Source organism: Prionailurus viverrinus, chromosome A1 (assembly GCF_022837055.1).
Source record: "Prionailurus viverrinus isolate Anna chromosome A1, UM_Priviv_1.0, whole genome shotgun sequence".
Taxonomy (NCBI): domain Eukaryota; kingdom Metazoa; phylum Chordata; class Mammalia; order Carnivora; family Felidae; genus Prionailurus; species Prionailurus viverrinus.
Genome location: NC_062561.1, coordinates 107,567,617 through 107,587,613, shown reverse-complemented (window position 1 = coordinate 107,587,613; position 19,997 = coordinate 107,567,617). Strand labels below are relative to the sequence as shown.

The 19,997-nt window shown below is 37.1% G+C and overlaps 1 protein-coding gene across 1 annotated transcript; it reads right to left on the bottom strand.

Moving 5' to 3' along the window:
* Positions 1-434: 434 nt before the first annotated feature.
* MINAR2 (membrane integral NOTCH2 associated receptor 2) lies at positions 435-16,528 on the bottom strand. Its single transcript, XM_047873894.1, has 3 exons — positions 16,364-16,528; positions 4,143-4,370; positions 435-614 (listed from the first exon to the last, which is right to left on the bottom strand). The coding sequence occupies exons 1-3, from the start codon at positions 16,526-16,528 to the stop codon at positions 435-437; spliced, it is 573 nt and encodes a 190-aa protein (XP_047729850.1).
* Between the last annotated feature and the right edge of the window lie 3,469 nt (positions 16,529-19,997).

Below are 19,997 nucleotides of genomic sequence, written 5' to 3'. Positions count from 1 at the left end.
GCCAGGTCATGACCTGAGCGGAAGTCAGGCACTAAACCGGCTGAGCCACCCAGGTGCCCCTGATTTGCTCAGCTGTCTTAGGGAGGAAAGGAGGGTGGGGGTGGCAAGGAGGTAAGACAAAGCTGCTGGCAATTATTGGTGCGGTTTCGTTCTCTATTCTGACTGTTAACTTTTGGTTGTATATGGTGACTCTTCTGTGATCCCCAGAAGTCCTGCCTCCCAAAGGAAAAAAGCCATTCTGGAATTCTTACAAATTTCGTAGAACAAAGGAGAGAAAGCCAGCTTATCTCCAGCAACATTTGTGTTCTATGAGACAATTACATTGAGCTGTACATTCAACCGTACATTCATACTACTTGAACCTGTTTTTCTGCGAATGTTTATTTAGAAAGATTCTTAAGAACTTTCAAGTGTCTGTGTCTGCGGCAGTTTCTTTAGGTGAAAAACATGCAAACGGTCACTATGAAAACCAAGATGCAGGCAACAAGGAGCAAAATCAGACCTATACGACAATATTTCGAATGCTTTTCTTGTTCCTCTTCCTTTTTCAGTAAGGTATCAAAACCGGGCGTGTACATGTCTCCCAACCAAAACCGTAGGTCATTAGGATTTTCCTAAAAAAAAAAAAAAAATTACAGAGGAGACTAGGATCAATCAGTGATCAGTCAGCGTTACAGACCACTTGATACTATAGAACAAGATACTCTCAGAGGTTTGAAGGCCAATAGTCCTATTGCCCTTAAGGGTCATGGTTGCAGTAAGAGAGGCTAGGCTTCCCTGAACAGCATCATTATTTCTCATCATCAGTGGCTAGCGGCCGGCCGGCCTGCTCACCCTCTCTGCCTCTCTAGCCTTAGGGGTCGATGACTTACCTTTAGGCTAGCGCTGGCAGGAGAGGAATGGCTCACGTATAGGGAGGTGGGTGGATACTGGTGATGGCAATACCATTCTTCGACCACATTGCTACTAGTTTCAATGTCCTGCTCTGAGAAAAGCTAAAATATTAAAGTAAAATTTGGATGAACTGTGCAGAAGGATAGATGATCTTGAAATCCTTGTCGAAATCCTCTCTTACATTCTGCTTGTAGTTTGCCCTGGTAACTAAATATGGGGTTTCTTTTCTCCTTTCTTACTGATAAAACTCTTAGTATTTTAGAAAAATGGGACTGACCAAAGGCACTTGGAATTTTATAGCCTGTAAGAGGTGGAAAAGTTTCAGAACATACATTAGGGGCTCTTTCTGCTAGTTATGAGCTATGGATAAGGATGGCGATGAAGAAGTTGAATTCATGAGGTATAGAAATTCTAATGAGAACAAACGTCATGACTTCCAGAAACATCTCTTTAAAAACTTAGTGCTTGGGGCACCTGGGTGGCTCAGTCAGTTGAATGTCTGACTCTTGATTTCAGCTCAGGTCATGATGCCAAGGTCTTGGGATTGAGCCCTACATTGGGTCTGCACTGAGCCTGGAGCCTTCTTGGGATTCTCTTTCTCTCTCTTCCTCTGCCCTTCACCCATGCCCCACCCCTCTCGTATTAAAAAAGAAAAAGTGCTGAAAAATAGTATCATGAGGTCTGTAAAAGCTCTGAGGTAACTGTATATGTGGAGGATGGTTAGGGAGGGGACTGACTCTGGTTTTAGTGAAGCAATACATCTATCATATTTACATTTGATCCTCCTAAACATAACTCATGGAATTTTCCAACAGAAACATTATTCCTCATTGCCAATGATGTTCAATCTCCTCAGCCGTACATTCGAACTTTTCTGTTTAGTGGTTTTGAGAGCTATTCTATTACTTACACTACAGTGCCAGCAACACTGGACTATTTGCTGTTCTCACAAACTCTCTCACTTTCTTTTTTTGTGCCTTTTTTCTTGCTACTCCTGACAGAAGAGCTTCCCCACTCATGCAAACTCTCCATATCTTTTGGAATTCTACTCATTCTTCAAGTCCGGCATAAATTGACTTTCTCATGAAGCCTTTTTATAATCCAGTGTGGTTTTGTCCTCGTTTGAATCTGCATAGCACTTTCTACTATTATTACAAACACTATCCTCTTCCTCTATCTTGTTTTATAATTATGGTTTGTTACTTTGATCAGTTAGATTAACTATTTGACAACAGGGACAGGAATACTCATCTTTATAGTCCCTTTGCCATTCATGTGAACAACATGGAGTGGAGAAGAAGCTCTAACATACAGTCAAGAAATGCTTGCAAAATAAAACAATACATTTTTTTCCTAATTGTAGAAAGTGACTTCTTAAGCAGCCCAGTTATCCATCGATAGATGAATGAGTAAAGATATGGTGTATATATATACACACACACACACACACACACACACACACACACTGGGATGGTATTCAGCCATAGAAAAGAATGTAACCTGACATTTGCAAAAACATGGATGGAGCTAGACAGTATTATGCTAAGGGAAGTATGTCAGTCAGAGAAAGACAAATACCATATGATTCTACTCATGTGGTATTTAAGAAACAAAACAAACAAGCAAAGGAACAAGAGAGAGAAGAGAGAGAGAGAGAGAGAGAGAGAGAGAGAAACCAAGAAACAGACTCTTAAGTATAGAGAACAAACTGATGGTCACCAGAGGGGAGAGGAGAGGGAGATTGGGTTGGGTGAGATAAGTGATGGGGATTAAGGAGTGCAATTTTCATCATGAGCACTGGGTGATGTATGGAACTGTTGAATCACTATATCGTACAACTGAAACCAATATAACACTGTATTTTAACTACACTGGAATTAAAATAAAAACTTAATAAAAAAAAAGAAAAAGAAAAAAAGAAAGTGACTTCTTAGAGGTCCTGATCTTCAGACTCCTGATAAAAACAAAACAAAACAAAACAAAACACAAGATTACTGTTGCTAGGGGGGAGTGTCTGTTATGGAAACTTCCCTGGAAAAAAAGGCTAGATTAAGTAGATACATCAAATCTATTAGGAGATTAAAAAACCTCAAAGTCTCTGGACAAGAAGATATTTCAAGAGTGCACATAGGAGATTTTTAAGTGTAAGATTTTAAGGGGACACGATGCTATCCCCTTTTTAACAGAAAGAAATCTTCAGGTGCTTAAGTTACGGGGCTCAGAGCAGATACACCTTGTTACGTGAAGGGTATATGGAAAATGTCAGGCCTCCCTGACCCTAGGGCAAACCGAGGCTGAGGAGGAATCCAGTAAAAAATACAGGGCCACCCTCCCTGATGTTCAGGTATGTCTAGATCTTCTATACATGTGACAGAGGACACCACCAGTGGGGTTGGGGTGGGAGTGCGGGTGGGCCGTGGGGAAAGAAAAACTCAAGTTGGGTTTAGGCTGGGTGAATGAGTTCATTGCATACTTTTCCTGTGTTGAAATGTTTTTGTTTTGTTTTGTTACTGAGACACAGGAAAATGTCCAAAATGTAAATCTGCAATCTTAAATCATTGAGTGGGCTTGGAATAAGATGACCTTTGATGAGAACTGCCTTGCACAGTGCCTAAGACAGAGAATTTAATAGATATTTTTGAATAAATGCAGAATAGGGAATTCTTAAGTATTCATGAAACAAATGGTCATAAAACTAGGGGAAAACATACATAATCTGCCAAATTAACTTTGAAAAACCTTTTACCTTCTAGGTAAACCTTTCTGTATCACATCATTTCCTCATCTCTACACTATACAGATGCCAGAAATTGCTGACCCTGTAAAACTCAGAACAAATCAATAAACATGTACTGACTAGGACAGGGAAAAGGATGCCAGATGCCACAGTGATCTAACATCTGGACATTTGGGTCTAGTGAAGAGGGGTGGTCACCTAAACACCCATTTAAAAAATTTTTTTTAATGTTCATTTATTTTTGAGAGAGAGAAAGAGACTGACAGAGCATGAGTAGGGGAGGGACAGAGAGAAATGGAGACACAGATCTGAAGCAGGCTCCCGGCTCTGAGCTGTCCGCAGAGAGCCCGATGTGGGGCTCAAACTCATGAACTGTGAGATCATGACCTGAGCAGAAGTCAGATGCTTAACCGACTGAGCCACCCAGGCACCCTTATATCCATTTTTAAAAAACAAAACTTCAACTGATCTTCTTCAGCAACTGAAGAAGGTGATTCTTTGCTTTGAGTACCTTCAGGTGTCCAGAAAGGTTTGTGTGCAGGGAATGCCTGTCATATTCTTCAACGGTCCATGAGGGGTTCTTTTTTCTTTCTTCCATAGCTTCCTCCAAACTTATGTCACCGTACAGTGGGTTATTCTTCAGAACAGAGGACAGGGATGGTGGGGGATGATCCGTAGCAACAGCACGCTGTGCACTGGGTCCTCTCATTCGCTGAGCAGTGATAGTCTTCTTCTCTCTCTGTTAGGAGGCACAGAGACAAGTCTCCTCTTACCAATGGGCCACTCACTGATGGCGGAGGATGAAACGTGAAATAACCGCCCCTGAAAATTTGCTGATTCTGCCTGGAACCCCAACAGATTAGGACAATGAATGAGGAAACGATTCTAGGATCTGGTCTGACCTAGAATCCTGTCCTTAACTGAGTTTTTTCTTTGCATGTCATCTTCCTCAGCTTTAGTAATCATTCATTAAAATGCTATTTTATCACTACAGAGAAAGAACGCTGTCCTTTAATTCCGATCGCAGAATTCTGAACAAAGCCAATTTCTTTTCCAGCTCACTTGCACTGAGATTTAATAACATTTTACTTCTTTCTATTTGTGCATTCCAAAACCGATAAAAATAATATTTAGCATTGCTGGATTAATCCAGCAAAGTGAAGATTACAAACATTTTATGGATGTGCCTTGGCTTTTACAAAAACTCTCTTGGGACTCCTATTTCAGGCAGTTTGGAGGACAGACAGCATCATATTCCCTTATATGTGTACAGACCAGGTGGCTATTAGATGGCTCTAATATTGACTTTCAGATTTTTTAAATCTTTCTTTATTGAAGCAAAATATACAATAGAAAATCACACATATCATAAATGTATAGCTCGATAAATTTTCACAAACCAAATAAACCCAAGACGCTACCAAGAAACAGAGCACCTACCAGCACACCTCACTCTGCCTTGCCCTTCCCCTGCCCAAGGACAACCAGTGTCCCAAGTTTAACAGTGGAGGCCAGTTGTGTTTTTGTGTCTGATCTGGCCTTCAGCTTTGTATTTTGCTTTTTTTTTCTTTCTTTCTTCTTATGGCTACAAAAGTATCATGGAGGTAGAAAATATTTCCATTAAAATTTGTTCATTGGTTAAATAAAGTTGAGAAGAAACAAAAGCTTATAGAGTAATGCCTCAGTTATCATGGGGCTTCAAGGGAGAGGAATTTCACATAAGTTAATTTTCAGAAAACTTAGGGTTAACCCTTAAAAGCTAGTGACACATTTCACTAATTTACAGCAATTTTTTAATGCATATGTTTCACATATTTCAGACTTCCTAAACAAGTTCAATAGCAATTGATATTCCTCTTAGTCATCTTTATTATCACCATTATACTGATTCCTCAGCATATATTGGGGTATATAAGTCACATTGAATATGTATTTATGTAAGCTAAATTGTAAACTAATTTTACATACAGTTTCCTTCTGAAATGGCTGATAAGCCAAAAAAAAATCATCTAGGTAAAACCATTCACATTCTCTTCAGCCTTACATTTCCCTAATTTTCTTAACCCATAGATTTTTGACATACTTAGCGGTCAACTTGGAGATCTTCTCTGAATTTATTATGTTGTTGGTCTGAACATCAATTTATATTCTACAATACTGAAATTTGCAATGAAATAATACATCATCTTGACTTAGCATTTGTCTTTAAGATGGATGACCTCATAAAACATGTTTCTGAATTTGATATGAAAACAATTTGATATGAAATTTAGATCATTTCAGCTTTGCATAATTCTGACTCAAGGCTTTTTTGTTTTTTTTGAGGATAGATATCTTTGATCATCTTTGAGAGGGATAATTCTTTGGACACTGACAAATTTGCTTTGTCAGTTCTCTTGCCCACTAGACTATTCTTTGAGCTTCTTAAGAAAGCTCTGTAAATGAGGAAAATACAGTTTGGGGGGCCAGGAAAAAATAACAGACTCCATTACAGTGTATAAAGACCCTGAAAAACTAACAGGCACAAGATAAAAATTAATCAGACCTATAGTGTAAAAAGAACATGCAAACCCTTAATTCTAAACCATATTCTTGGAAGTCTGGGGTTTATCTTAATACATGGTGCCATTTATTTTTCTGTTGCATGACAATTTCATGTCTGAAGGCATGTGAAGGGAAAACTAATAGAATATTTTTACTAAGATATACAAGAGAATATTCTTTACTAAGAATATGATAGCAATATAAAAAATACTAATGATGGTTGAGGTTCATGCACATTTTGATAATTTTTCTCAAATAGCCTAAGGGAAAAAAAAGCATGTATTTGATTCTAACTCTCAACCCCACTAGATTATATTTACCAAAGGAAAATTCAACAGTAATTCTATTATTTTAGCCATATGGACTCTACAATAATTTGTATTTTAAAATATTCAAGGAAAGCAACATTTCAAAGCTTACCTGGACTTTTCCGTATCACCATTACTTTGTCCATTTATCTTTTATACACTTAAATCATTATTTACAACATTTATATATAAGTAAACTATCAATCAGTAAAATTAGTGAAATAGAGTGCACGTTGAGACAAACAAAAACTGAGAGTATACAATTAATAGACCAATAAAGAAAGAGCCTCTAAAAAAACTGTACTCCAGAAAGAAGAAACTTGATAATAAAAGGAAAAATTAAGAAGAAATGCCAAACAAAACAAAACAAAAAGGAATACAGAAAAAATATTGATAAGTCTATCTATATCTCTCTGTATATATCTAAGTAAGTATTGATTTTATGGTAAAACAGAGATAATAATCACCAATTTGGGAATTTAAACAATTTTTAATTTATTTAAAATTTTTTTTTATTTTAGAAAGAGAGCAATAGCATGAGTGGGGGAAAGGGGTAGAGGGAGTGGAAGAGACAGATGGAGAGAGGGGGAGAGAGAGAGTCTTAAGTAGGTTCCACACTCAGTGCAGAGCCCAGTGCAGGCCTCGATCCCAAAACTCTGGGATCATGATCTGAGCTGAAATCAAGAGCAGGATGCTCAACCAACTGACCCACCCAGGCACCCCTAATTTGTGAGTTTTTGAATAAGGGATAACTAAGTCACTTGACAGTAAAATTTAACACAAATGTTTTTTTTATTAGAACATTTTAAGAAATCAGGTTAGTGAGAGGATAGAAATATTAGTAAAAAATAGAGAAAGAATCCATAGTTTCTAAATCAGTACAGCAATAGAAAAAAAGATAAAGGAAACTTGATAATAAGACAATAAAATTGAAACCAAGAATGAGGGAACTTCAGCAAAATAGAACAGTTTTAGAAATAATCATGTTAAATGTAAATAGACTAAATTCTTTACTTAAAGACAGAGATTGTCAGGTCAGATTTTTAAAATTAAATGAAATTATGTAATATTTATAAGAGGAGTACCTAAAATATAAGGACTCCAAAATGAGAGTGAAAGAATGTGAAAAGATATACTGGCAAATGAAGAAGAATGGGAGCTATGTATTGTGGTGACTGGTTAAATGCCTATGAATTTTATCCTCTTCTCCTAAGCATAAAGGATGGATGACTGTCTTTCCCAGTCTGGCCTGAAGTTAAATTGGGGCCAGCTAAACCACCTCCAAGCCTGGCCCCTGAAATCTTCCACAAGATTTTTGGCTCATTTTCCATTTTTGTGTCACTGTTAAGTAAGGGTTCTGTGATGGCAGAACTACAAGATGAAAGAACTTGAGGCCATGGGTTATTGCTTGAAAAAGAGCTGCCTTTAAAATCCACCTGCCCTTTTTTAGGCTTCTCGTAAGTATGAACATTCTTTTTAGTTACTGGTATTTTGTGGGGTTACGTGTTAGCACAGTCTAGTCTATCCTCCCTAATAAAGTAGTAGATCTTGAAATTCCACAAACATGTGGCATGGATTTGCAGCCAAAAAGTGGAAAGGGCTGAGAGAAACATCAGAAGCTGGAATGATGGTTATTCATATCCTATAGGAAAAAAAAATTTTTGCATAAATGTCATTTGTTGTAATTTGGAATCTAATCACCTCTAGCTCTACCAGAGATACTTGTGAAATAATCAGAGAATTCATGTACATATAATGACATTACAATAATCATAGCATTAATGTGCTACAAGAAAGAGATGAGATTAGAGAAAGCTGCACAGTTGGAAAGAAGAAAGAAAGTAGAGAGGAATCTAGGAATCTAGAAATGTGATGCCTTCTATTGTTGAAAGTCTGTTTGTAGATCTCAATACTAAAACACAGAATTATTTTTTTTAAAAAAGCATTGAGCAAAAAATACCTATTGAAATTTCTCAACTGAATAAAATGACTCAAGATAAAGATCATGCTAGGCTGTGCTTTCATAACTGTTATCCCTGAGAGCCTCTATGTGGTTGTCACTGACTCTAAAAATACAGAAACGGAGGCAGAAAAGCAAGGCATTACAGCCTATTTGAGAGCTATGTCTGCAAAGAACGTAGGTGTGTTTACTGACATATAAAAGTGACTGCAAGTAGTCAGTTATGTTAGGTAAGATACATTAATAAATAGCTTCCTAAATTCTGTAAAGAATGTATTACCAAAGAAATCACAAGCCTACACCTAAAAGCTTTTAAATGTTTAAAATTAAAACAAAACAAAAGAAAACAATGACAATAATCCTAGATTTCTAAATGTCCTTGAGTAGGAGTAAACTTTGAAGTCTATCCTTGAAGCAGGGTCTACTTCTGATGTGGCAAAAGAGAAAAGTGAACAAGGAGATGCTTCCTAAAGAGTGTAATCAAGGACTATAGAGAACAATGCATCAGAAATCCTTCTAAAAAGCAGAATCATGTCCTAATCAATCTTCCATATCCTCAAAGAAGGAGGCCATGCAAACTACTCCCATGGGATCTCAGATTTACTTTGTAATAGTGATGGCTGTGTCTTTAATTTTTCCCATTCAGAAAGGGAGAGTTTATATATATATATGTGTGTTATTTATATATTGTGTACATATACAATATGTTATGTAAATATGTTTAACATATAAGTGTATTTATATATGTATATGCACTGTATATATACTGTATACACACACATACTATACACACACACACACACACACACACATATATATATATATATATAGTATGTAAATATATTTGACAGAATGATAAACTGTGGCAAAGCCTAACTAGCAAATCCATTTCTTCTTAAGGGCATACAACGGCAAGGACATATGAATAACAACACATGGTTGACCCCTAATATCCCTTGAAAGATTCCTGGGTTACTCTCTTTCCAATGTTCAGACCTATGGAGATTCTGATATAGTAAACCCTCAACAAGGAACAGTCTGGATTCCACTTGGAAGCCAGGCCTTTAGGACATCTACATCACCCACATCAGATGAAGTGAGAGATACATTTTATTGTGTTAACTCACTAAAATTTGTTTCCATAACATAACTTAGCCTAACCACTAAGAAAATATATATTTAGCAGACAAAATAGGTATTAAAATAAAAGACTTTGTTAGTTACAGAGAATTGCTAGAAAGTGAATAAAGACAGATATCATCAGTAAAATATAACAATTCTAAACTTGTATGTATCTAATAAAATAGTATCAAAGTTTATAAAGCAAAACTTGACATAATTACAAGGAGAAATTTATGCAGAGAATTTTTATCAAGCAGACAAAACAATTACTAAAGATAAAGGATTTGAGCAATAAAACCGAGTTTGATCAAGTCACATATACTGACATCTTCATTAAACAACTGAATACATTAATTTTAAAATATACACTGGATATTTACAAAAGTTGATAATGTACTAGACTTTAAAACAAATTTCAAAGACTCAGTATTATATGGATTGTGCTGTTTGAACACAGTCAACTTAGTTAGGAATTTGTATATTTATATCAAAAAGTTAAAGTACCACGTTTTGTAGAAAACTAAAACACACACTTCAAAGAAATAATGGAAATTAAAAATTTAGAATAGAATTAAAATGGAAAATGCTACATTTGTAAAATTGTTGGGTGGAGTTGAAATGGTATTTTGAGGGAGTATTACAAAAATATTTTCTTGCATTATAAAGGCAGAATGAGAAAATGAGGTAATAAGAAACAATTAAGATAGAAGTAGATATATTACATTGTATGTTAACTGCAATTTAAACAAATAAAAAAGAGTAGAAATCAGTAAATATTACAAATTAAAAAACAAATATATTAGAGAAGATGAACAATGTTGAAAACTATTTCTTTGGAGAGGCTAAACAGATTAAAATATCTCTGGCAATACAGCTCAGGAAAAAATAAAAAGACACAAATCCAGTGTTAGAAATGTAAAAGAAACAATGAAAGAGATGTAGCAGAGATTAATAAATGTAATAGGAGAATAATATGAGCAACTTAATAACTTTATATGCAACTGGGCAGTTTCCATCATAATATAACTTATCAAACTTAATTAAGAAAAAAAATAGGGGGGCTTGGGTGGCTCAGTCTGTTAAGCATCTGACTTAAGCTCATGTCATGATCTCATGGTTCATGAGTTTGAACCCTGTGTTGGACTCTGTGCTGACAGCCCAGAGCCTGGAGCCTGCTTTGGATTCTGTGTCTCCCTCTCTCTCTCTGTCCCTACCCCGCTTGCACTCTGTCTCTTTCTCTTTCAAAAATAAATAAACATTGAAAAAATTTTAAGCAAAGAAAAAATAGAAAATGATAATAAACCTGTGATAATTTGATTAATTGAATCAATAACTTAACATCTACCCCAAACTGAAAATTATCAGGCCAAGAGAATATTGCAGTCAAATTCTACTGGATATCCCTGAAACAGATCATTTATATTTTGTCAAACACTTCCAGAAAATAAGAAAACAAGGAATACTCCCAATTCACTTTATGAAAGCTTGGTATAAACTCCAGACAAAGGCAGTAAGTAAAAGAAAAGGTAATTTAATTATAGGACAATTTCTCTTATAAGCACAATGCAAAAGCCATGAATAAGCTATTGCTAAAAAGAATCCTACAATACATATAAATTATACATACCAGAATAAGATTTATATCAGGAAATAATTTTTACCTGGAGGGTGATTTAAAATTAGAAGATGAATGTAACTCATCACATTAACAGGAAAAAAAATGCAGAATTTTACAACAGATTCTGAAAAAGATTTTGAAAACATTCAAATGTCTTTAAAGCAAACTTTCCTAACCACCTGGGAATAGTCGGGGATCTTTAAAAATTAATTAAGAGAATCTACATAAAACTTCCAGGGCATAGTTTACCAAATGGCTGCAATATTAGAAACATTTGTTTTAGTTTCAGAATTAATACGAGGATGTCAGTAATCACAAACATTCACATATTATTTCAGTGGAAGCCCTAAGCAATACAATAAGAACAGAAAAATAAATAAAAGGAATAGGGTTTTAAATAAAACAAAATAGCGTATAGCATGATTAGCTGTAGGGATGTTTACAGTCAAAATAAAAGAGATTTAACACTATTCCTGGATTTAAGATTAATATATAACAATTACATAATCTATAAAAATCAATGGCATGCATGAGTAACACTTTATTATGAAACATGATTTAAAAGGTTCTAGTCTAAAAGCAATGGTGCTATAAATATTTAGATATACACCTAACAAACTTTATGAAAACTTCTATGTGAAGAATTATAAGATATCATTGAAGGGCCATATGAAGAACTGAATAAATAAAAAGATATACCATGTTTATGGATTAGGAGAATCAAGATTATAAAGATTTCCATTTTTCCCCAATTTAATCTGTACATACAACGAAGTCCCTTTCATAATCATAAATGCCTTGCAAACAAGGCATTTTGTTTATCTATTACTTGTGGGTATACAAACAAAATCAGCTCCCCAGTGACCCCAGTAATTCTGTTTCCCAAATTGCTAGAATAAGTTTTCACCAACCCCTCAAAATTTTCAGGATAAAATTTAAAATCTCAGACAACAATTACCAAACCTTTGTTGTCTGACACAGGCCTTTCTTGAAACTTGTTTCCTGCCTTCTCCTCCACCTAACCTCCCACACATGCTATTGTAATACTCAGGGCGTCCTTAATAAAAGCTTTAGTGCAAGAGGCATTTGGGTCTGATCTGAGAGCAGTATGATGAGACAGTTTAGGTGTTGTTTCTGGCAGCACACCATCCAAGGCTAAATTCCAGACCCCACTGGAGATTTTGTGAGCTGCATAAATTTAGCATAACTTGATAAATCATGTTCTGATATTTGCAAGTAAATCCCTGAACAACTGAGCGGTGCCCGTCAATCTACTTTCTAGATAATAATTTAAGAGCCTCAAAGGCTCTTCCCCAAATATATGCTTAAAAATGGGAGTCTAATGCATATGCAGGGCATTCTTTTCAGAACGCTAATTGGAGGATTAGGAATAGAGACATTTTTAGAGAAGGCAAAACAGATTTCAGGGACCTGTCCAGAGACAGATCATTAAGAAGTACAATTATAGTATGCAAACAAGCAAAACAAAACAAAACAAAACAAAAAACTGAGATAGAAGAGACATTAGAAGATAGGAGAAAAGATAGCTCTTAAGACTGTAACAAAAAGCGGGGAAAATGACTAGGAAATAAACCCAGGAAATGACACTGCCTAGAAATCAAGGGAAGAGCAACCTCTTATCCTTAGTCTTTTGCTCCAGCTCACAAGTTTAGCATGGAATGCTCTTGGGTTCTGAAAAAGATGTGATGGAAGCCAGGAAAAGATAAAACAAAGAGATTAGTCTGAAATGACTCTGAAGTCTGACTCCTAATCAAAAAAAGGGGGGCACTACATTATCTGAAACCAAACATATTTTATCATTTAAACTAAAAAAAAAATCACCCTTTTCCTTTCATTACCTTGTTCTATAAAGTGATTGGCAGAAATATTTAGAATACAATTCCACATGCCTTCATCAGATACATGCCCCAAATTATTTTAACAACCAGAAACATTAGATTTTGGTGAACATTTGTTCATTGCACTGAGATGAAATTTATTGTGAAGCTTCTTTGCTTCTCTACTGAAAGAATTTAAGAAGGAGTAAATATAGTGGAATCAAGAAATATATGCTCATACTCTCTCCCTGCAAACATGGATGACCTGTGTATTTGCCTGGCATGGAATTCACAGCGTCCTGGACTATAGGCATGCGTGAGAACGAGTGCTTGCTTTTCTATATGCCCACAATTGCTTTCATGTGTAATTATGGCTTAAAGAATTTCCCCTGAAAATGTTATGTGAATTTTTATAGAAAAGATTTGAAATGGATAAGAATATGCTGCATATGGTTATGAATTCAACTTCACATTCGGGATTATGAGATCTGTGTTTTAACTGCTGAATTACCACTAATTTTGAAGGCAATTGTTGCTAGGTTAAGTCCTTTGACATTTTGTGATGTAGTCTGAATCCCAAACACCATGCACCTGGGTGGTGTGAGACCCAGCAGTAAGCTGACACAACTCTTAAGTCTGTGTAGATTTCGTGTGAGTAAAAAATCTACTGCTTGAGTTATGGATTCACAGATGTATTGACTATATTCCCTAACACCACCATCTATACACACGCACATACACCCCTCCATCCACACTATAAATAAAAAAATGCAAGTAGTATTATCTACTGTTTTGCAATGTCTAATGAAAGGATAATTTCAACACACACAACAGACTGCTGTCTAACAACAACAACAACAGTAACAACACACATTTCTTAAACTTTTATGGGAAATATTTCCTCTCAATTGTTTTACCTCATGTTATTTTACTTGTTCTCATTTTAAAACAAATATGTAAAATTAATATTATTCTAGTTTTTCAAGTGAAAATATTGAGGCGTGAACCAAGTAAGAGCCACAATAGATGTCTCTTAAAGTGGCTTGCTGTGGATGTGAGACAAGAAACCAGGTTTCCACCCTCTTTATTCGATGCTCTTCCTGTTGGTTTAATGCATCCCCAGCAGACTGAGGGTTTTTAATTAAGAACTTCTGACAGGACCACCTAATGCACCCTTAATGCCTCAAATGCACCTGATACACTTTGTGCCTTCTTCCAGGTATCTCTACAGCTACTTAAAACTTTATTAAGTCCTTTATTTTAGGTATTTATTTTATCCCACAAATATATCACTCCTGGATTTTTTAAAATACAGCTAATGAGAGAAGAACTACTTATTCACATATTGCAAATTAAAGTAGTAAATACAAATAATTGTTAGTCCTAATTTGTGTCATGGCTACCCAGCTAACTGAATTTGTAAGATTTCCCCTCACCCCGTTATTTCAATAGTAAATTAGCCTTTATTCTGTCATCTTAACGTTATTTTAGGATAAAAGGATAATTAAATCGAGTTCATGTGCAGTTTAAAATTACCAATAACAGGGGTGCCTTGGTGGCTCTGTTGGTTAGGTGTCTGCCTCTTGGTTTCTGCTCCAGTCATGATCTCACAGTTTGTGAGTTCGAGCCCCACATCAGGCTCCACGCTGACAGTGCAGAGCCTGCTTTCCTCTCTCTTCCTCTCTCTCTGCCCCTCCCCTGCTCACTCTCTCTGTCTCTCTCTCTCAAGAATAAATAAATAAACTTAAAGAAACAATTAAAAAAATTACCAATAACATATCTAAAGACATTCATAGCAGATTTTTACCTCCTTGTTTTTTTGTTAAATAACCGCTTCAACTCATCAGGGCCTACCTATTGAAAAAGATGCCCCTTAAAAATTGGATGCATTTCATTCAGGTTTAGGAACAACATTCAACAGAGCTTTAAACTGTGAAGATTCCCGTGAAGGAAATACGTCAACTCCAGTACCAAACAAAAGATGTTAGATTGATACGTTCCAACCTCAAAGGAATTTATTGGATATGTTTTCTTCTACTAAACTTCATAGCATAGGAGGGCCAAGGTTTTCTGAACTGATTTTTGAGTCATTTTATTCCGTGGCATAAACAATGAGGAGGAATTTATTGTGTTTAACTTAAAACACGAAAACAATAACCAAAAAGGTGTGTATGGGTGGGGGGAAGAGTTTTGAGGATTCCAAAAGGGAAGGATGCAAAATTTTTTAAAAAGTCAGTTGTCATAACAGGCTGCCTTATGATGGAAATAAATTAAAACCCTTATAGGTGGAGGAAACACTTACATAATCATTTGAGTGTACTTGATTTTGAATGATCTCATGATAAAGGTCCCGAGGAGCCCACAAACACACCACAAAGGAGTCACTTTACACCAGGACTCATGAGTAGCAACTGTTTCTTAAAAGAAAACAAATTTCTGTTCAGGGAATTTGAACCACTCCAAAGGACTTAATGACTTGCAGGGGTTTGTAGGTCAGTCACATCTGTTCTGAAATGAAATGCTTCTTCCTGTTTCTAAATTGACTAACCCTTAACCCCATTAGCCCTCACGTCTTAAAACAAAGATTATTCCTGTTTCTTGAGCCTTCCAACAGTCAGGGCCTTTATGTTTATTCCAGCACATGGAACTCATCACAGTTTTATTCCTCTCTTTTGGTCAGCAAAAAGAAGGAAGGTGCAAAAGAAGAAAGCGAAAAAATAAAGTGTGCACTGGGTTTGAAGGTCTGATTGTTATGTCTTGTCCACATGGATACCTGCAGAAAATAAGAGTATCTAAAATAAAAGGGAAGAGTTCCCTCTATTTTGTTTTCCTTCAATCATTGGGTTTCCATTGTTATGCTGACTCTTCTCTGCAAGAAATGAAAGGGAGCCAGCCTAAATAAGGCAAGAGCAAGTTCCCCAGTGGTCTCAGAGGCTGTGTTTGAGTCCCTTTTTAAGCTGCTGCTGCTTTGGGCTTAGAATGCACCAGAAGAGAGAGGTAGATTTTCCCCCCAGAGTCTTATTTGCAAAAGTAACAAGTGGTTTGAAAAATTCTGAAGGAAAGGAGTAAAATGAAAACTAGGCAATAAAATGAGGACGGGCTGCAAAGCTAGTGCTTGGCGGGAAATGAATGTTTGCAGGAATTCACATATTTTATAAAGTGATCAGAGAGTTTCCTTACGTTAAGGAAGAGAGAAAGACCTTTTTTATATTGCAAGGGCAGCCACCTTGTACCGTGTTCCCTACAGCCTTCCCCCCACCCTCCCTGCACAAATAAGGAAATAATAGGTAGTGAGAAAGAACTGATCCTCGCCTGGGGGCTTTATGCTGTCCTGGACTTTACCTGTGAGTACACGAGGTTTTGCCAGTGCTGGGCGGCAGGGTGATTCCCACCTGGAAACCTCACCAGGCTGGCCTGAAGAAGAGCTGAGTTCCTCATGAAAGACTTCACATCGAGCCGCAGGAATTTGTCAGGATGGTTGTTATTTGGCAAAACAGAGAGATCCATGTCTCCCCTCGTCTACGGTGGAAAACAAAGGTAAGTGAGGCTGCTTCTGTCAGACTCATCCATTATTAATGAGCCTGAGGATGCTCCGGCTGGCATCTGAAACCAGGTCTCTCAGCTACACGGGGGAGCTGTTCTCGAAATGATATGCTGACGCACATAGACAACGCAGCGCCCTGCCTTGCCTTTCACACACAGCACGCCAACACACGCACACACACACACACACACACACATGCATGCACACACACACATTTAGGAGGCTTAAAAGGGACAGATGGGGTTGTACTCGTTAAATTAACACAAAATGCCAAAATTAGATATATAGTGCTTAATGTCTCTCCATACAGGGTCAGACATAACGGTTTAAGAGGAACTAGTCTTTGGATAAAGGCTGCCAGAATTTCAGTGTCACAGTCCATAACTGGAGCACATGAGATATCACCTGTAGGGAAGAGATTTCTTAATTTTTCTCTCTGAACATTGCCGAGCTAACACAGCTGATTTGGCCCCGCCGATGCAGTCTCCCATATGATATGCAGGATCTTGTTTCTCCTCCTGTTTTGACTCCCAGAGTCTCAAGCTCACATGAAACCTGACCACTTTTAGGTTGTCAGCTTTGGTCCGAACTGAGAAATGGCAAGAACTTTGCTGTTTTAGTTCGCTACAGGAATTCAGCACCCCAATTTACTGCCTTGACCCATATGCTATCCAAGGTCCCATTGACTCTGTTCCTGGCTGTATAAACTCCTTCGGTGTGCTTTGGTGTTCACACAGCACATTGGGAACCAAAGGGGAACATGGCTGCTGGGTTTGGATGATGTGCTGTCCTAAGTGAACCCATCTGCCGTTCAGGGAGCCAAGGTGGGAGTGAGGCTGAAGACCCTGTATTAAGCCAGGAAGTAATGATGACTTTAATGGACATAAGCTCTCACATTTCAAGTCACTCTGCCTCAGGCAACCCATGCTTCTCATTGGCAAAGTATGGATTTCCATCTAGAGTAAGAGGAATACTTTCCCACCGTGAGAAGGCAAAGGATAGATGCATCAGCAGTTTTAAAAAGACATAGGTTGTTTGTTATGTGTGCACCTCTGTAAACCCATCTGATTCAGCAGGAAGGTTTCTCTTCCAGGGGTAAATGGGGTCACATGTGGAATGTATCAGCACCAGATTTCAGAAGAGTGCCATATAGCTTATAAGAACCAGCAGCCAGGATGTTCTCAAATTGAGCAAGACACTAGAGAGTACTTACCTTCTTTATAGCAATAAACATGAGGGAGTTTAAAAAATCCTGTCCTACTTATAGCTGTAAAACTGGTTTGAACCATCAACATTTTCTGTAAGAATGTTTTGGACCCAGACTCTTCCCCTGTCTTGCAATATTCGAAATAAACTTGGGTAGTTTTAACAATGTATTTACTGGAGAAAGTAAGAGCTACTTCATAATGACAGTTAATAACAAAACAGTTGAATCACAAGTGTTTCAAGAATCAAGTGTATTATGTGCATGTGCGTGTGCTTGGTACATTCTGGATTTTCCTGGCTGCTGCCAGAATACATCTAATGAATAAATATTTCTCAGGCTGTTTGCTTTTCCTAAAAGATTCTTCAGGGAATAACACATGTCTTCAAGAAGAACCTTACTTCTCTTTGGCTCTTTATATTGGCAAGTAGAGACAGAGAATCTAGGTCCAAATATATTTGATTAGGCCTTTTCTTTGGCCAAAGTATGAGGTAGGTGAAATGAGCCTTCAGTTTTCCTTAGGCATCCTTCCCTTAGATCCCTCCGCCATGCTCTAGATGCCCAGAGGCTTGTATACTGTCTCCTCCTGTTTACAAGTTGAGTTTTAGACTCTCCCTCTTTTCCCATTCTTTGTCCACCCCCACCCCCAAACTATCGGTTCTTATTTCTCACTGTAGGTAACCTACATGACTAACGATCAGAAAATCAAGCTTGTTACTGGACATCCCCTCCCCACCCCTGGCCCCCACTTCCACTCCACCCCACCCCAACTTGTGCCTGTGGTAATGCCAGTCCTTCTGCCTGGAAACATTTCTTCCCAACTGCCTGTTGACCACCTCCGAATCATCCTTCACGGGCTACTGCTGATAACTCGCCTTTCACAAAACCTTTATGTATTTTGCCAAGGAGGTACGATTGTTCCCTCCTTTGAAATCTTGGAGTGATTTGTTTGAAGTCTCATCTTACTATCTTTGGTCTGATGATGTATTTCATGCTTTTCTTTTATGAGCCTCATACTAGATGATACATTACCAAAGAGCAGCCCTTTCGGATGCTTCCTTCCCCATGAGTCATGTCCTGAAGACCCTCATGAAGTCCTTTGCTCCATAAATAACGATGGATCTTGTCTCTTCAAAAGCACTAGAAAGGGCTCTCCTCTGGTTGGAAATAGATAATCCAATTACATTTGATTTAAAAAATGGCTTAGTGCTGTTTTCCAAGCTCATTAAAAAAAAGGATTCCGTTGCCAAAAATCTTTATGATACTCTATATTCTCTTCTGGTAGTTTACGATGCACAGACTCACACTGAAGGCTCTGAGAAGTCCTGCTTTGATAAGTCTAGCATTTTCCAAATTTATTTGATCACCTAATACCCATTTTATTGTTTCCCTTTTAACTCTTCAAAAAGTTTACCCAAAAGTAACTGGACGAATTTTGGCTCAGGGTTTTTATTTATCATCATTAGGAACTTCCATCTAGAGTGACAATGGTTATAAATAAATATAAAGAGTTTTACTGGAGGGAAATCTGGTGGAAATGTGCACATCTGGGGCTTCTCAACACTTAGCATGCAGGTAATCTTTTGGTCTTTTTCTTTGTAACCAATTTTTATAAAAGTATCATTTCCTCTTGGATTTGGACCCAGAATTACGTTTTTTTTTTTTTTTTTTTTTTTGGAACCGTGAGAATTGTAAAAATAGGATTATGGTTCATGAGACAAAACTGTCTATACGTGAATGAATCTTATTTTCTTCTCCTTATTCTCTCTCTCCTGTTTTCCCTTCTTTTCTCCCTCCCTTTCTCCTTCCCTCCCTCTCTAGGTTGTACCAATAACCCAGTGAAATATTTGAAAGTATTTCCAGCTGAAAAGCCTGTACAATGTCCAGATGAGCAGTTGTGGTTCGTCAAATTATTGGAGAGTTTGGAAATCACTTGAATAGTTTTGATTACAAAGAAAGCCTGTGACTAGCTTATAAATCCTTTTGTGTCTATTATAAAACAGTCTCAAAATTGGTAAACAGAGGCAATCAGGGTTACTGAGTGCACAGAATTTGGAGTCAGAGTGGCATCAAACTAAGTTGTGTTCCTGGGTAGGATACTGAATCTCTCTAAGCCTGATTCCTCAGCTATAATGTGAAGATAACACAAGTACCTTACAAGGTTGCTGTGAGATTTTATAAGTAAAGTAGTTAACAGAATTCTTGGTGTATATGAAGTGCTTAAAAAG

Coding starts and splice junctions, on each gene's coding strand:
- MINAR2 (XM_047873894.1), bottom strand. CDS start 16,528: ATGGATCTCTCTGTTTTGCCAAATAACAACCATCCTGACAAATTCCTG. Junction 4,371..16,363: donor AAAACCTCGTGTACTCACAG/GTAAAGTCCAGG, acceptor GCCTCCTAACAG/AGAGAGAAGAAGACTATCAC. Junction 615..4,142: donor ACCTTTCTGGACACCTGAAG/GTACTCAAAGCA, acceptor TTTTTTTTTTAG/GAAAATCCTAATGACCTACG.